The 18,748-nt window shown below is 38.5% G+C and overlaps 2 protein-coding genes across 5 annotated transcripts in view; one reads left to right on the forward strand and one right to left on the reverse strand.

Moving 5' to 3' along the window:
- The window catches only part of FBXL13 (F-box and leucine rich repeat protein 13), an 81,237-nt gene extending 65,416 nt beyond the window's left edge, over positions 1-15,821 (forward strand). For 3 of the 4 annotated variants that reach the window (XM_051613990.1, XM_051613965.1, XM_051613975.1), the window contains 3 exons: positions 3,843-3,977; positions 6,973-7,136; positions 15,366-15,821. In XM_051613990.1, coding sequence (XP_051469950.1) covers positions 3,843-3,977; positions 6,973-7,136; positions 15,366-15,477 — 411 coding nt within the window. In that variant the 3' untranslated portion in view covers positions 15,478-15,821. Of the gene's footprint in view, positions 1-1,249; positions 1,571-3,842; positions 3,978-6,972; positions 7,137-15,365 lie in introns of those variants that run through there. The other variant, XM_051613981.1, reaches the window with a different exon arrangement.
- A 1,104-nt stretch (positions 15,822-16,925) lies between these two features.
- Positions 16,926-18,748, reverse strand: part of FAM185A (family with sequence similarity 185 member A) — a 39,867-nt gene continuing 38,044 nt past the window's right edge. The window contains exon 8 of the mRNA XM_051614010.1: positions 16,926-18,598. Coding sequence (XP_051469970.1) covers positions 18,483-18,598 — 116 coding nt within the window. The 3' untranslated portion in view covers positions 16,926-18,482. The remainder of the gene's footprint in view (positions 18,599-18,748) is intronic.

The raw sequence follows: 18,748 nt of genomic DNA on the forward strand, positions 1-18,748 counted from the left end.
ATATGTTTCAATAAGAAATGAATGTGGAAATTCTCCAGACTGAATAGATGTCTTAGCTGCTTTCTGGGAAAAATAGCTCAAATTGAACTGTGTCAATATTTAAATAAAACCATTAAAGATTTCCTGTGAAAACACTAAAGGCATAATTAATTCAGTTCTATTGATGAAACTGATCTTCTAGAAAATGGACGTTTTAAGCTAAATTTTTGGAATACTGACTTCTTATTCTAAAGATCATGTCATGCTCACAGCAAAACACCTATTGAATCTCACTAAACTTAGGGGTTTTTTCCAATGTTTTTATTTTAAAAATCATTACTATATACAGTGGGTTTGAAATTTTAATATGGGATGTGGGCAATATAAAGCTATATATCGTTCTTAAAACAAGAAGGTTACATTAAAACATGTAATGTTTAGTGTTCTGATCTCAAACATAGCTTATGAAGTTAGAAATTTCCCAGGGCAAATAAACTTTATGAAGTAAACAGACAGGAAATTAACTAATTTCTAGAAATGCAACTTGATTGAAAGACAAAGACAGTTATTTACATTGATGGTAATTTATGAAGTTACACAGTGAGAAAACACTCTCTTTTGAAAAATCAGCAGTTATCATAGAAATATGAATACTAACAAAGTATTTGCATTTCATGTTACAATGCTTGTAATTTAAAAAATATCTTTCTGATTTACTTTTGCTTTTTAAAAAATGAGTGTCAAATATGAGACTTGCCATCTAAATATTTACTAGGCTTACACTACTATCACAGCAGTAACTACATACTCAGTTCTGGTTTATTGGTACTCATTGTCTTGTTTTGGTAAAATCATTATTTGGTGTTAGTATAATTCTTTTTATGGGTAAAGCATTGTACTGGAAACTGGAAAAGATTCAGAGAGAGTAATGGGAATGATCAGGGTATGATACAGTCTCCATAAAAGGAACAGATAAATAAGCAAGGAACCTCTGGTCTGGAAAGGGGGTGGCTGAGGGAATACGACTGAGCTCTGTTCAATCACAAGTGGTATGAAAAGGGTGGATGGGGCTCAACTTTTTGCTGATTACTTCCATACATAGTCTAGTGGGCATGAAATGGACCTAGTTTGAAAGTTCTGAATGAAGAAAAGGAGGTGACTGTTTCCAAAATTCAATTCCTTATCACTGGTTCCTTGAAGTTTACCTAAGTCCTTATGGAGGTTTGACAAATTCAAGATTATTGCATTGATTTACTGCTTTGTGTTTCAGAGTGTTATAAGGTGACTTCACTGTAGAAAAAAGAACCATCCATCTTGTTATAAAGGAGAGAGGATTTACATCCAAATAAGACCATTTTTTTTCTGTAACTTAAAATTCTTCCTAACCAAATAGAAAAGCTTAATTCATGTTTTTTAATGATATAAATTTCATGCCCATGAAGAGTTGCAGAACTTAAGGCTGCAGGTACAGGCAATGCCATCACGTAATCCCTGTCGTCAGCTTCTACATTTTTCCTTTATTAAGCTCCAACCTCCATAATTTTATAGCCATATATTGTGAGAATAAGTCAGTTGTTGCTGCATGCATCTGGATTGGATCTTATTACCCAACATACACGTCAGGCTGTTGGGATTTGCTTCGTTAGGAGCAATTCTGAATTGCTTTGCATGAATGTTCTGCATGAAGTTCCATGTTTTTGACAAAAACAGTGACCAAGTATGTACATCTTGTGTATCCCATGGAAAGTCAGTGCTGCTGCTTTCACAGGAGACTCTTCACTTCTACTTTGTGCTTTGTGCTTTGTGCTGTGCTTAGAGCACAAAGTTGCACTGTATAAAGAAAGTTCAAAAAAAGAATAGGAAAAAAAGAAGTGCTTACACTTTCCTTTGTCTGCCATATGAATGTGAATATTTTAAGAAGGCATCAGCAGTGAGTACATGTAGGAGTTACAGAAGCAATGTGGTCATGGATTTAGGGAGGGCAGGAGAGGACAAAGAGGAAAGGAAGTAACAAGAAATGAAACAGCAAGTCTTTTTTTGTAAGTTGAATCTTTCTGTATTATGGAAAATTTGTAGAGAATAACCCCATTGTATGCTGCACATCTGGATTATCCTTTGATTAGATAAAGAATATTTAAATCATGTGAAAAGAAAATGCATATTAAGAGGGCTTTACTAATATTGTTAAGGTAAACTGCTGAAAGTTATGAAATGCCAAAAATAATGTTGGCTGTAAAGTGTTAATTTATTTATCCGTTCCCAGGCACGATAACAGTATGTAAATGCTTATGTGATCATATATTTTAGAAATAGGATTTTGCTCATTTATAACTCAGATGATGTTTACTTAATGAGCAGCAATTTAGTATTTTGTATTTTCATTGATGCTTGTGTGTCTCCTTAGGTCTTATTTACACAGAATTCAAACTGTGCAAACAAGTTTGAAAATTATGTTATTTCCTTCATGTGGTATTCTGTTCTTCATAGTGTCTAAATGTTTTGCAAACTTTATCTTCACAATCTTTTAGGTTATTTTCTATAGAGGCGTAGAACCAGGGATACAGAAATGAGGAGAACAAACAAAGCTTCATTTCCTTTGATTGCAAAAAGAGTTTAGTGCTATTTGCAAAATACTGTAGGGGTGGAGGTAAAGGTTAGAGCAAATTCAGAACCTAACTCTGAAGGATATTTTATATACGTATGTAGACAAACTATGCCAGTAAAACCAGATAAACATATCTCACAGGCATTGAAATCTTGGCTTCAGCTTGTGCTACATACCCTAGCTGAGAATGCAGTGATTAAGTCATCACATCTGAAACCCAATTCTGAAGGGACTACATTTTCTCTTACACATGGATAAAAATATTCAGTTATTTGGCTTAGAATGTTTCTGTATTGCAGGTAACAAAGAGCCTGTAAAGCTGATTGAAATAGGAAAGGTACAGAAGCCAATTGTAAATTCTGAATTGTCCTTTCTAACCAGCCCTAAGTTAAAACATTCACATTCTAATATTTTTTGTAAAATAAACCAAGAAGCCAAAGACCAGGAAGCCCTGCCTTGCTACAGCTATACTGGTAGATGGGAAAAAAGCGTCAGTGAGGATACAGGCAAAAAGTTCTAAAATTCTGGTTTACAAAACAAGTTTCAGACTTAGTAAATTTCTCTGCATCTTTTTAGGTAATACTTATGAGAATCACACAGAATCATATGGTTTTTTGGTCATAACAAAGCTAACATTTTTCCAGTGATCAACCTGAGTGCCTGAGTTGCTGTTTACGTAAGGAAAGAAAAGTTGAAGGCAATAGTCTGATTACTACAGTGGGTTTGTAGGGTTTTTTTCTCAGAATATAAATATATAATATTTATGCATGATAAATATGTACATTTACACTTACACACGTGTCTCTGTGTGTATGCACATGAGTTATTTATCCATGTAGCCCTTAGTCTGTTGAGGACTAATACTTGAATGTCTTGAAATGCTTTGTGCAACCAGTGGTTTTTATTCAATCTACTACATAAGTATTTCCTTTTTTCCCCTGTAGAGGTAGAATTTCCATTCCAGTAAATGACAGATTGCACTGGCCTGAGGTCAAGATTAGCAGGCCTGGACAACCAGCTCAGTAACATACTTAAGGCATCTCACCACAGTTCTAGGCTGGACATCAGAGAAGAGGAGGGTTCTCACTGGAGCTAAAGCTTTGCTTGAGCCACAAAACATTCTGCGATGCTCACAAATCGTGGCAGTGATGAAGGGCCTGAAGTGGATCAAAGGACTGATGTAAATGTATCGTAAATTGAGAAAAATAGAGTAGGCACATTACTTAAGAATGACTGGTCTGTTTTTGTTCTCTTTCAGGACTTCTGTGAGGGCACAAGATACCTGGAATGCTGCCATGTCACCTGCTGCCCTCAGCTGACGGATGATGCTGTGAAAGCAATGGCATTTCACTGCCAGAGACTAACAGCTGTCAGCATAGCAGGTTGTCCAGAGGTATGGATAAGAAATGGGGCAATTGCTCTGGGGCTGCTGTTGCAAAGAAGTACTTAGTGTTTCATTCAGAAATTTGACCTGCTTGCATCTGTGTCTTCTCACAATCCTACAATGTTCTCCACTAATTCAGAAATCAGAGCTGAAGTTCTGCTGACTTGACATGAGTTTAAGTTCTGGGACTTGGCCCTTGGGAGAGTTGGGTGTTCTTCTAATGGTTGCAGTTACAACATAAAGGTGTCTGTGCTGTTAATCAGGTAAAAGTTTGTCTCTCCATGGGCTGGTGTCTAGGAAAGAGTGAAGATAGTGATACTTCCTGCAAATACTCTTCTGAGCTTCTGATGTTTTGGGGGCTTCCAAAGGGCAGTGTCTTTGTTTTAATAACTGTTAGCATTTTCATGCTTTATTTTTCCCCAGGTAAGGATTAAACTGGAGCATGAGAACTTTATATCTGTGGCTTTACATGACAGGGCAGTGGCTAAAAGCTGATGCACACAGAGATGTAAATTCATACTGAATTATTTTGAAGGTACTAAGCCCAAGAAACAGTGTCTTTATTAATTTAAAATTTATGAGGTATTTGGCTAGCTTATACCTATGGAAAGAGGTCTTCCTTAGGCTGGAAAAGTTAGTTATATTGTTGCTTCCATCACTATCAAGTGGGAATACACAAAGTTTATACTACTTTTGGAATAGTTAATCTTGAACTATCCTTTAAAATTTCGTTGTACTCACTGGACCAGTTTCCCCCTTTTTTTCCTACTGCAGTGTCCACGTGCAGTTTCCTTCCACAACCTTCACTTTGTCCCTGCCTTTCTCCTCTCCAACAGCCATCTCCATAACCCTTGACTGTCCTTTCAGTCCTTATATTCTCTTACTCACTGCAGTGGCTGAGCACCTTAGCCTCCTGGACAACTAGTTTGAGCTGTCCTGCCTGACTAGTTAGCCAGCCTTAAATTATTCTTATTCTGATCAGTTTGTTAGCCTTCCAAAAGTTCATAAGTTTCTCAGCCTCTAGGCCAAAACCCCCAGGGCAGGTCAAGGAAGTTGCTCTGTGTCTTAGAATACCCCTTGGTTTTAATCTTATGGAAACTTACTGTACACTATGAATTATTATAAAGGTGGGTCTCAGTCTCCTGTATCCTTTGCTTTTAGATAGATAGTAAGCTATTTTTCCATAATAACAGTAATAATAAAAGTTGTGGGTGGAGATCTTCACAAAGTAGTTGAAGCTTAGTAGTTTTGCAAGCAGTCTTCTCTGCCATGCTTTCCACTACACTTTATAGACTAACAGGAAAAAAACAACAACCCCAACACTTATAAAATGGCAGTAGATACATTTAGTCTAGAAAATGGGAGAGTGTCTGATTATCAGAGCAGTGAATTGTAAAACAGAATCCTGGGAAGGGAGATAGGACTAAGTATTAAGGAATGTTAGGATGGCATTTGGTAAGGGAATTAACTGGGTAATAGTTTGTAGTTCCTGCAAATTGAAACAAGAAGTAGACTCACTAACCTTGTAACCCCCTTCCAATGCTTTGTTCCTAGATGGTATCTTTTCTTTAAATGGTTATAAAGCCAATCTGTTAACTGCTAATACCCTGTTATTTTCAGAAAAGAACATCAAGACTCTTTCACATAAACCTACACATAAGTTTACAAGTCCTTTTTTGACTTTCATCCAGCTTGCAACTCCATAAAATGAGATGGGTACACCTGTGGATGTTGAAGTTAATGGGTGTTTCAAATCCTTTGGCAATCTCTAGTGTAAATTGAGGGAATCCAGCTGCTAAGTAAGGAAATATTTTCCACTCAGAGATTGTTTAAAAACTGTCAGGAGATTAAAACCTGTTCCAAAGGATATATGCCTGACAGTCATGTCCTGCAACATCAGCTATATTATATAGATATATATCTCTCTGTGTGTGTATATAAATTTTAAAAAATCATAGCAAGAGAACATGGAAAAATCAATATAGAAATGCATGTCCATTTAGAATGTTTTGGCATGTGCTATGAAGGTTACTCTAAGATTAGAGAAGCTTACCATTTTAATCATGTCTGCTGGGGCAAATCAGTGGTCTTTGAACAAATTCCAGTGGTTTCAACAGAAGTGCAGTGAGCCTCTCTGTCACATTGCTGTGCACCTACAACAGGTACAAGTCATTTTGCAAATGCTGACACTATAAAATACTCAGAAGTTCAGTTCCCGGTCTTACTCAAGGCCTGATTCAACAGCAATTCTTATTTCATAGGAAAAAAATGAAGTTGCTGTGGGAAACATATCATACACATGAAAAAATATAGCAAGAACTGAAAATAAATCTCTGGTTAGATTAATATTTAAATAGCAAAGTTCTGAAGACACAGTCAGTGGACAATGAATTCTGTAATATGGTCCTCTAAAGGGAACAGGATTTGAGTGCATGATCAATGTAGAGTTCTCTTAAATGAATCTGATACCACTTACTGAGTTTGGTCAGTAACTGTGGTTTATTTCAAAAGGAATAGTATTGTATTTATTTAAAATTTAATCTACTTATTATTCTATTACAGTTCTAATATTGAGCATATAGCTAAGTCTGGAATAAGCAAAGCACAGAATTACCTCTATATTCCAGGAGGTCTGTGTCACAAGATAGTGTGCTAATTTTATGTTCCACAAGGTCTCAGCTTCATCTTGCCTCCTTGTCCCTTTTAGATTCTCAAGAGATTGTTTAATGCAAGTGAAGCCCTCACCTCTCTTCCCAGCATCCCACTCCAGTGATTTTAATCAAGTGTCTTTAAAAGGTCTTTAGTATGTCCCTCTTGATTTTAGGTCCTGTCAGAACAAGGTAATTAGAGGTTGTGCATAATGTATTCTGCTGTGTCAGAAACTTGACTTCCATGAAGCATTTCATAACACAGTTTTCCCACAAAACAAAAGCTACAATTGTGCTCTATGTTTTTTTTCTTTCAACTATTCATCTAACTTCTGTGTGTCTTGCTTCATTTACAGATGACTGATACCTGTATCCAATACTTGGCTGCATCCTGCCGTTATCTCCACTTCTTGGATGTCTCGGGTTGCATTCATCTTACTGACAAAGCACTGAAGTATCTTTGGGAAAGCTGCAAGCAACTCCAGGTTCTCAAGATGCTGTACTGTAGAAATATTACCAAGTAAGAGGGTAGTTCCTTATCTTGATTCAAAGGTGGTTGTAAACCCAAAAACATGGAAGTTTTTTTTTCTTCATTGGCATCCTGGTGCCATGGTAGGTGTCTGGCTTGAGTCATCTTGCTCCTTTCTCTAGGGGCTGTGCACATTGCTGCCTTAGGATTCCTGTAGCCTCCTGTGGGTATCTACACCTTCTGGTGTCAGCCAGAAATGAAGGGAAATAGGGACCCCATCTTTGTTTATGGCAGACAACATCTGCTTAGGGAAGCTTCTGCAGGCACAGGATATCACCTTGAGGGCACATGGGAACACGAGGGAGAAAACCAGACTGGGCCTAACGCTCTCAGCCACCACATGGTGTACTTGAGCCGACTCCAAGGGTTGGTGGCAGCCTGTTTCCCAGTGAGTGAATGTCAGTCTATTGCAGAAGCAGATGTGGACTTGTGCTCATAATGCAGCATGGCTACAGCCAATGAGTAAAGGTGTCAGCACAGTTTCATGAAGTACAAGTGAAACATACTTGTTATGTAGCTGCAATTGGAAAAACCAGGTCATCTACCACAATGTAATCCCACTGGTGTAAATGGATCAAGTCTCCTGGTTCCCCACAGTATTTAAAAAACAAACAGTTCTGGTCAGGTTTAGAATAACAGAATCATGCAATCATAGAAATCTTAAGTTGGAAGGGACCCATAAGGATCATCAAGTCCAACTCCCTGTTCCTTGCAAGAAAACCTAAAACTAAACTATATGACTGAGAGCATTGTTGAGACACTCCTTAAACTCTGGAAGGTTTGGTGCTGTGACCACTTCCCTGAGGAGCCTGTTCCAGCAGCCAAACAGCCTTTCAGTGAAGATAATTTTCTTAGTGTGGAATGTAACCTTACCTGATGCAGCTTCATTCTATTCCCCTGTGCCCTATCTCTGGTTACCAGAGAGAGGAAATCAGCACCTCCCCTTCTGCTGTTCTTTTTTGAGGAAGCTGTACACTGCAGTGAGGTCACCCCTCAGCCTTCTCTCTCTAATCTGAACAAATCAAGTGACCTCAGCTGCTCCTTGTAAGTCTTGCCCTTGAAACCTTTCACCACCTTGGTCACCCTCCTCTGGACACAGTCCAATAATGTCATGTCCTTATATTGAGCTGTCTGAAACTGCACACAGTACTAGAGGTGCAGTACTCAACTTGCCATCAACTCAAACCCCCAGATCTCTTTCTGAAGGGCTGCTTTCCCGCCTCTAGTCCCCCAGTTTGTATATATAATCAGGATTACTCTGTCCCAGGTGGAGAATCCAGCACTTGCTTTTGTTGAATTTCACAGGTGGTGATTGTCTAGCTCCCTAGTGTATCTAGAGCTCTCTGTAATGCCTCACTACCCTCAGGGAGCCCACAGCTCCTCCTAGTTTAGTATCATTGGCAAACATAATGTACATTTGATTCCTGCAACCAGATCATGTATAAAAACATTAAAGGGTGCTGGGCCTAAAATTGAGCCCTGGGGAACCCTACTGGCAACTGGCTGCACACCTGATGTTACCCCATTTACTATAAACCTTTCAGCCTGACCCATCAGCCAGTTGCTCATCCAACATATCATGGACTTGTCTAGCTGTAGACAGTTTATCCAGAAGGATACTGTGAGAGACAGTATAAAGCACTTTGGTAAAATCCAAAAATGCCACATCTACTGGCTTCCCTGGGTCAACTAGATGGGTAACCTTGTCATAAAAGGAAATTAAGTTGGTTAAGCAGGAATTTCCCCTTGTGAACTCATACTGGCTATGACCAATGACTGTGTTGTCTCAAGTGTTTTTCAATAACTCCCAGAATAACCTTCTCCATAATTTTACCAGGCACTGAAGTGAGACTGACAGGCCTGTAATTACCAGCATCTTCCTTCTTGCTTTTCTTGAAAATTGGGAGAGCTGAATTTAGAGCTGAGTTTTCAGCTGCAAGTCTCAAAGGTGTGGCTTCAGTGTCCATCACCCTTCTGTGGGAGTTCAGAGCTCCACAGACCAGGTGCTGCACACCTAGAACTGCACCATGGTCAGACATGCCAAAGGGACTGAACTAAAGTAAAAGAACTAAAGAAAAGGAAAAGAACTAAAGTATAAGCTTTGTATATGGTTGATGTACCTGACTATGTAACTTACTCAAACTTAATGAGAATAAGAGATACATAATACTATCTCATATAGAGGGTGTCCATACTAGGGGAGCTCTAACCCCACTCTAACAGGACCACTACACATAGTGCACTCACTCCCTGCTAGACCATTCCAGGGTTTAATAGTCACTTTTAATAGTCACTTTATATACAAGATCAATGCAGATGTTTAATAACTTAAGAGATATTTCCTGTGTGGTTCATGCTTTCCAAACCCTCATTGGTTTATTTACCTCTGTCTCACCATTAACAATTCTGCTGTCATTACTTTTATTTTCTTTACTTCTCTCTGACTGAGTTTTTTTAATGTAATCTCAGAACTTCCTCCTTAAAACCTCTACTTCTAATTAAATACTTGTTAGATAAAGAAAGTGTTCTGAGGGATTGCTATGCAAGAGTAGTAATTGAAAAAAATATTGTAATTCAACTACACTGTTAATTCTGAGAAAATATATTTCAAATACATTTAATCTCCTCATAATTTTCTGATTTACAGTTTTTCTCGTATTAAGTCTCAATGGGCTTTCTTTGACCCCTGGATTACTGTTGTTGACTTGCTTTTTCTGTGACTTCACCTCTCTCTTTAGGGCAGTAAATAGTGCATCATCCTGGCAGGCTCTGGTTGCTTGTACATCTTCCCCTGGATGTGTGTTGTAGTAGGGAGAGAAATTTGTGCAAGTTTCATTTCTTCTGGGTGAGCTATGATCAAAGAACTGATGCGACTTCTCAGAAGACTGTTTGCGTTATTGTAGCCCTTGCAGGATGATCCAGGATGATGCCTCTGCCTCAGAGTCCCATATGCTATGGGTTCTCCAAATGTCTTGATTAAACTTTTCTGACTCAGCCAAGGAATGTCCCAACCAGTTACTTTTACTGTAAAGAAAGCCCCGGAGAGTTATAGATCCTTACAAAACAAAAGGCAACCACGAGACACACATCTCCACCCAGTGTTCTCTTTGCCCTTGTGATTTTTTTAGAACTGGGCAAACTTTGCCAGTTTTACTTTCTTGAGCCTAATTTTCTGGTATGCAATGGTGGATGGTGTTTTTCTTTGCCAGCCCCAATTTCTAACCCTTTGCATCCTGTGTTCAATGATAGGAAACTCCTACCCCACAAAAACTGTTGGGTGGATCAATCATGTAGAATAATTCAGCACTAAAGATTTTGTTGCTTGTCCTTTCCAGTGGGTCTGAAGAGCCTCCCTAGACCTAGGCAGGGTGCAGACTAGACTGACCACGTCTAGATCAGAGTGGCTTTTCAATGCAGACTCTAAAATCATCATTAGATGGGAAGATAATCAGAAATAAATGAGTTCACAGCTAGATTCAGAAATATTCCACAGCCTGTATGTGTCAGGCTTTTGAAAGATCTTTTTATTGTAGTTGAAGGCCAATATTGCAAAGATTATAAAAACTATTTGTTTTCTGACAATAACTACATGAAAAGCACAGTAAAATATGGCAGTGATGCTACAGTGTTAGTCAGCTTGTAGCAGGTTTTCAGTAATGACATTAGAAGTGATGACAGTACTGTCACTTATATATCACAATATATTCTTACAGAACTATGTATTTCATTCACAACCTGTACGTTTTTAGTAATCAATAATAAGCAACAGATAGTCAGAAAAGTGACCAACAGGGCCTCATTCTCTGTTTTCAGACTAAATCTTAAAATCTTATTTGGGTTCTTAGATTTTCATAGAATGTAGTGGAAAAGGCTGTTTTGGGGTATAATTTATGTGCTGCAGGTGTGAAATGTACATTTCAGAGACATTTTATTCCCTGTTTGAGGAGACAGAAGAGGACATCTATGTAAAAATCAAATTAATGTGGAGAACAAAACATGCTACTGGCTTAGGTTCTAAATAAGCAATAGAAGACATTAATTTTTAGTTTAAAGTTGCCCTACAAAATCTATAAATCATGTATACTTCATTTTTCCAAAGGAATTCCCCATTCTTTATTGTTAAACACTAATCAATCCTAGCAGACCTCAATAGACTGAGCCTTGCAAATAGTGAAGCATATCTCTTGGATTGTGTCACATTCTTTTTCAAATTATGATTTTTACTGTTTCGTTAGATTAAAATAGAAACCATATGGAGCCACAAAGTTCTTCAAGTTTCAGTCCCATGCAGCTTCATAGGAAACAGTTACGAGCATGTAAATTGTCCATTCTTTCCAGTATCAGGTAACATTTGAGATGACATTTGCCAACATACTAGCCTGGTTACAGGTTTATTAAATGTTAGAAAAGAAAAAAAAGTCTATGGCTTGATATCCTGCTGCATATTTCTGTATTTAGAGGCTAATGACCTTTCAATTAATCCTGTTTCTAAATGCCATAAAGAATCATGGATAATCTGCCTGTTGGAGTATAAGATACAGCTACAATTGCTTTCTTCTAGTAGAGGAAATGCAAGCTAACTGCTTTGTAAAATGTGGCTTCAGTAAGAAATGGTTGTGTTGGTTTTGATTCACTTAGGACTAATCCTAGAAGAAATAACACACTGGGTAGCATGCTGGCATCTTTAGAGAAATAGTTCTCTTCCCTGGTAAACATTCTCCTTAAAGTTCAAAGCACAAATACCATTTAAAGTCAGCTGCAGTTCTGAGCAAGGTGTTGTGCTCTATCATCATTGCTGGGAGCAAAGTGAGAGAGGAACTCTGCCAGTGCCTTGAGAAGCCTTTTCCAGCCAGCCTTGTGCTCTCACCAAACTGCATCGCATCTGTGACAGTTTGGTTCCACCAAAAGCTGCTCTTTGAGAGCAAAATTCAATGCTTCCTTCTTTTCTATCTGCACTAATATGAAAGCAGTTATGTTTATTTTAAGCTTATGACTACTCTGTTAACAAGTGACTTGTCAACAAACACTGTTACAATTTTTGCTTTTTAAATGCAAATTACATTGTGTCTTAATAGCTACAAAACATTTGACATTTGGAGAATATTATGACTTTTGTTTTGGGGGTTTTTTTTGTGTTGTTTTCTGATGGTTGCTGTTGGTCAGAAAGGGGTTTGCAAGAACTCTGTTTTCTTGAAGAAGCAAAATGTGTAGGTATTATCCAAATAGATCTCTAGGCAGGAAGGATTTGGGAATCCACACAAATGTCATTGGAAAAGAAGACAGTCTGCACATGATTTGGCAACAGATCAAGAATAATCACTCTTAAGTATTCTCTTGAAGAAGCATCAAAATACCATAGTACTGTCTTCTCACTGAGTGTAAATCCCTCTTCAGGATGACATGGAGGCTCCCACGTTTCATGCCATGTTTCAGCCACCATGTGCACCTGAGCTGGATGCCATAAAAAGATTCAGCTACTGCAGCTGCCATAGACCTCAGAATACTTCAGATTCTATCTAATCTTCTCACTTGTGGTTACCCTGAGCGTGCTTGCAGGATGCTTTCTGGTTTTCCCATTAGCTGCCTGCCTCCACTTGCCTCTTCAGCTTAATTTCTCCTACATTCACACTATGAACAGTTCTCCCATGTTTAAGATTTTATTTTCCATTACTTTTTACTCATGGTTGTTTTTTTTTAACCTCATATCAAAAAGCTCTGTTTTTTATTATGATGGACCCAATCAAACATTTCTGAATTTTGGAATGGCTCAGCATTCAGGCCATGATGCAGGATTATTCATATCTCCTCTTAGTAAAAGGGACTGAAACTTAGGGTAAGGATTCGATTATATATTCCAGTGCTGCTTGAGCCATGTGTTTGGGCCAGTTCTTTTGTCCGACTTAGACCAAGACATACTTGCTTTGCCAAAGATAACTGTAGTAATCTGCTGAAATGCTTTAATTCATCAATGTCATCATTTAAGACACTATATAAATAAATAAAGGGAGTCTGTCATAGTACAATATCCTAAATAAATTATTTATTTTGCCATGTGTTGATGATTAATGAATGGCTGTTTCTGGCAAACTAATCAACTACAGCTCCAGGCATGGGACAGCATAAGCTTCCAAAGAAATAGTAACAGTTCCCCTTATACATGCTTCAGACAGCCACCATACATTGCATTTTCCATGAAAAACAGGAATTTGGACTTGGATGAGTTGATTTTTATTTTATAGCTTACAGCTCGTATAAATTGTGCACACATTCCTCAATGGCACAGGCCTCCCTAAAAACAGATACAGCTTTGTGTTCATGTGGTTCATACAGTGTGTCAGTGTTAGATTTTAAAATATATATATATATATATCCTGCAGTGGTTGAAAAAAAGCCCTCCTCACCTCACTAATTTTGTCCCTTTTGCACCCCTCCCCACTTCCCCCTTCCTGCTGTGGTGATGCAAGCATTGCAGCTGTGCAGAGCTGCCTCTTCTGGAACCATCTTCAGCATTTTCACTATGGGAAAAACACCCACAACATTATGAACGCTGCAGTAGCATTGCTGGCAGATAACAGACCGTTTTAATTTGGACTTTTTTTCTATTATTGTCTAGATGCTGTATGTTATGTTCTGTTACAGAGCTTAGGAAACTGCCCCGCGGGGAGAGACACACCAGCAAAAGGTGGACTCTCCTGAAAAGGATGGGAGCTGTACCAAGCTGCCTCCTCCCCAAGGAGCACAGGAAAGTGCTTGGCCCAGGGGAGCTTCCAGGGGCACAGGAGGCAGCCTGGGGAGGCCAGGGCAGGCGGGGCTCTGTGCAGTGGGGACCAGGTGGCAGCCAAGGCCCAGGGGTGAGCGAGAGAAAGAGACAATCAAAGGACTGAAAGTGGCAGGTTGAGTTTCTTCAGCACAGGAAGGCAAGGAAAGTTGCTGGATTGATACTGCCTTGAAAGGACAGAATTGCTCTTCAGCTTCTTCTTTAGGGTGTCTCTCACTCAGTAGGCCTGACTTTCTCCCCTTTCTGTCTAATTTTGCTCTGGTTCATTGTTTCTGTGTTCTAGTGCTGCAAAGGGGCAGTGGCCACAAAAGCCGAGAGAGCTCAGAGCGGCCAGGGGTGCTTTTGGACATCATAAACAATTACCTCCTGGTTCAGCTACCACAAAGCTGCAAAGCACAGCCTTGGCTGAGCACAGGGCCAGGGCAGGTAACAGTACAGCTCTGTAACACCGCCCATTGGGCATGCAATTCAGGGACAATACACTCTGAAAAGAGGTGGGTAACAGAAGATAACTACAAGTGGAAAGGTTAGCCAAAAAGAAAGCAGCTGAACCAGGAAAGGGTAAAATGCTTGGAGGTGCCACAGAGACCGTGCAAAAAAAAAAAAAGTAAAAAAGAGACCTGCACAGTTACTACAGCCCCTCTGAATAGCTATGAAAATCCACTCTGGAAACACTGTGATATCTTTTGATGTAATTGGTCTATTTTTCTTATTTGGTGTAATGTTTTCTTCACAGCACAATGCTATTATTCCCATGGCATTATCTGCTCAGTCCCAAAGATCAATGTTTTAGGCTCCCCAGTCCAGACAGACATGGACACACTAGAGCGAGTGCAGATGAGGGTGACCAAGACTGGAGCTGGGCTGGAGCACAGAAGTATAAACCCAGGCAGAAAGAACTGCTTTGCTCAGTCACAAGAAGTAAAGGCTCAGGCTGGGGGAGATGTTATTGCTCTCTGTAACTCTGATTAGAGGACAGAGAAGAGAAAATATGGCCAGACTTTTCTCAAAGGTGCACTGATAAGACAAGCAGCATATGTAAAGTTTTGATTACATACAAGGAAACTAATTTTTAATCAGGAGTCTAGTCAAACACTTGAACAGGGTCCTAGAAGGGCTGTGCAATCTTCTTCCCTAGACATATTTAGAACTCAGCTGGCAAAGCCATGACCTATCTGGTCTAGTTGGGTCCATTTAGAGCAAGAACAGGTTTAAATGATCTCCAGCGGCCCCTTCCAAGCTAATGTATTCTGTGACTCTATGGCCTAACCAATTATCTTCTTTCTCACTTTCCACACCACCTCTTATAATATCAACAGCTTCAGCTAAAACGAGGAACTTGTGCTCATTAAACAGCTTTTAATGTTCTTTGTAGAAACAGCCTCTGCCAATTTTTTTTTTCTTCTGTAATTTTTTTTTTTTTTTTTTTACTCTTGTTGCAGACAAGCTGTCTTGAAATATACAGCCAAACTGGAGAAACAGGAACATAGTAATACTGACCCTCCTTCCTGGCTTGGATATGACCAGGATGGCAACATACTTACCAACACCTAAAAACAAACACCGGAGCCTGAATATACACATTCTTCAAAATGAAAGATGAAGAAATTGCACAACAACTTCCGCAGTTCAAAGGTTTTTCACTGGAGCATGAAAAGAACACTATATTATTTTTCTTAAAATTAATCATACTTTAATAAAAGGCCATTTGTTGGGATTAGTAAGTAAGCACTGCAGATCTCTCTCCCAGGAGTGCATGTGCCTTCAAGCAAGAGAGCAGCACTGAAACAACGTTGCTAACTTTCAGATGTTGATTCAAGCTGACTTAGTTGTCAATAATGAGAAGTTTTTGTAGTCCCATGCAGGGAAAGCAATAAATAAATCTGCGTGTGTTTGGGGTTCTTGTTTGCCATTAAGGTCCTCGGCAGGACATAAACACTCTGGCTTCCCACAGAACTTCACGCTTGTCATGGCTGGTACTCATCAGTGCAGTGTTCTTGAGCAACAAAGAGCAGGGGTAGGTAGTCACTACAGATTCCTCCATACACAAATATAAGTGCACATTTAAGCACACTTCTCTACTTGCGAGCCCAGAGCCCTAATTCTTATAAAAGCCTTTCAGGCTGAGTTCAACTCTCTAAGCAAGCTGATGCTTACATGTGCAGATCTGAACTGCAGGCTGGCTGGCAGCTGACAGAGTCTGGAGAATAAAATGAGAAGGAGAACAGATGAGAAAAGTGTTAAAGGATGAATTTTCTCTACTTACGAGACTGTGTCTTCTCATTAAATGGACAAAAAAAAAAATGAGCACACATGGCGTTACCATTCAAATCCCAATTACTGACTACCCACTAATCTTTCTTGTCTAGAGAAAAATATAAAGTTTCACTTCATTATAGCAGAACAAGACATTATTCAAAGGCCTTTGGGGAAACTCCTAAAGATTCGTCTTTCTTCAGCTCATTTTTGACCTTTATGTTAAAGTTCTAGCTGGTCTCAACATTTATTAGCTTGGAAAGAATATAATCAGAGTGGCTTGAGCTCAGTTTTTCTAATGGGTTATTTAAACTTCTTTAAGCAAGTAACTAGCAATCCTAATGATTAATTCCAGCTATTTTAGAATATGAAAGACTTAGCTTGCTTTCCTCTGAACATGAAAGAAATAACATGTTTTCTTACTATGTTCTCCCTTAAACTACTCATGCAGCAGTCCCAAAAAGCACAACCTTAATCACAGAGGCAGAGAGGCTTCTTATTCCAGGTGACAACCAGAACCACTAAATGGGCTTGATTTTGTGAAATATCTACTACACTGTTTTTGTTTTTCAGTGCAGCTTGAATTCAGAGGTGCTTCCTATACATAATTAATTAATTTCAAAGATTTTTCAGGAAATCTAAAACCACTACAGATTTATTAAATTTTGTATCATAAAAAATATAAAAAGGATTACCACCAACTAGTAGTATTTATTAGATTGCTTTTAGTAATGATATTAGGCATGTTTTAAATATTAGTGTTTTATTAAAAATACATGATTTGCCACACCCATCAGTGCCCACCTCATTCAAACAAACAGTAAACACAAACAGCACGTGGAGTTTTTAACCACCCTGAACTATAGTAAAACACTGCCATTGACTATTAAAGTGTACTAGCCAGGGGAAATTACATGTCTTGGGGAAACCTGTGGGAAAGAAGAACTCCTTTTCATAATGTAACATTATTATTTTAAGTACAAACAGACATATACACAACTTAAAACATGACCTGGCACTCTGAACTCCTCTTGGCTACTTTCCATCCATTCAGTTGGCAGGAATTCTTACATTTCAGTTTTAAAACAGAACAAATTTCAGTACTTCTTTTATGAGATGCCATATATATATGTAGGGAAAGGCATTTAAAAGCTCCATTTACTTTGCCGTGTGTTTGTAAACTGGTGACAAAAACCTCCACAAAAATCAAGAATGCCCTCGTGCAGTGTGTACACCCTTCCCTCACCTTCCTCTGCCTTTCTGCCTCAAAGAGGTTACAGTCACATCATACAAGGCTGACTGAAAGTCACTGGAAATGCAGCAAATAAACAGATTACAGTCATCATTTTTAAGGTAAATACTTCGATTCTTTGGTAGCTTTTGCTTTAGGAGAACGTTTACATGGACTCTAATCTAAAGTCCAGTTGGTGGAGTGTTCCTCCACAGAAACAGCCGGACCCATTGCACTGTTGGGTATTTATTTGAAAAGGTTTTTTTTTGCAGATGAGCAGTGGTAGACATAGCTAGAGTTCCGATTCTTATCATTAAAAAGTGGTTTGGAATGACATGGAGCAAGTCCTGTTGTTTCACACAAGTAGTTTTACACATGCAGCACCCACCGACAAGGCAGAAACTTCTTAGGGGTCAAACACTAAACAAGGAGATCAAATAAGAACTACAGTTCTTATTGTTTAATAACAACAACAACATGGTGTAGGGGAGAACTTTATAGAGTAGGGATGAAGGTTGGACTTGGTGATCCCAAGGGTCTTTTCCAACCTGAATAGTTGTATGATTCTATGATTTAGTTCTGAAAGTGGTTCTATCCTATCCATAATGCAAATAATTTGAACAAAGAAAATTCTCTGCATTTTGCATAAACTAGTAGAATTACCACAGTACTGAGACATTTAATTTAAAAATATATAACAGCTTACAGAGCATGTATTCTTAGAACTAAATGTTGATATTTTCAAACACTAGGTGTTGAAAATACTTTTCATTTTTAAATGATGACTCCAAACTTCTGTTTGAAAATTGCCAGCTTTTAAACTGACATGGTAAGTGGGCCAAGTTATACAAATTCAGAGTATGTAAGATCTTGTCATTCCTAAAAGGCACTAAAAATAAACCAGACCTGTTAAACACTAGCCACTGTGATGGGCAAATCTTCGGTTAAAACATTCTCATTTTTAATATTGTTTCTCTCTTATATTAAGAATATATATCGACAAAGTTTCAGTAATTTTACAGAAATGTCCCTTTCCTATTTCTTGATTTAATCTCTTTGGCCTATTTCACCTTTAAGAACTCTTCAGCTTGACAGACTGGATCCAGCTTTGGCTTTTAAGAGACACTTTGCCATTTTGGGTGTCAGCCTTAATCCATTTGTCTGTTTCATTCCTTTGATTCATGTGACCTGGAAAAGAGAGTTCTGTTCAGTTTAATCTGACACACAGTAAACATATTGCTTTCATATTTTTCCAAGCTCCCTGGCAATACTTATAAGACTTCTATTTGATAGAAAGTATGTATTTTTAACAGGGGCTTCTGACATTTAATTCTTGAT

This window comes from Apus apus, chromosome 1, assembly GCF_020740795.1.
Source record: "Apus apus isolate bApuApu2 chromosome 1, bApuApu2.pri.cur, whole genome shotgun sequence".
NCBI lineage: Eukaryota > Metazoa > Chordata > Aves > Apodiformes > Apodidae > Apus > Apus apus.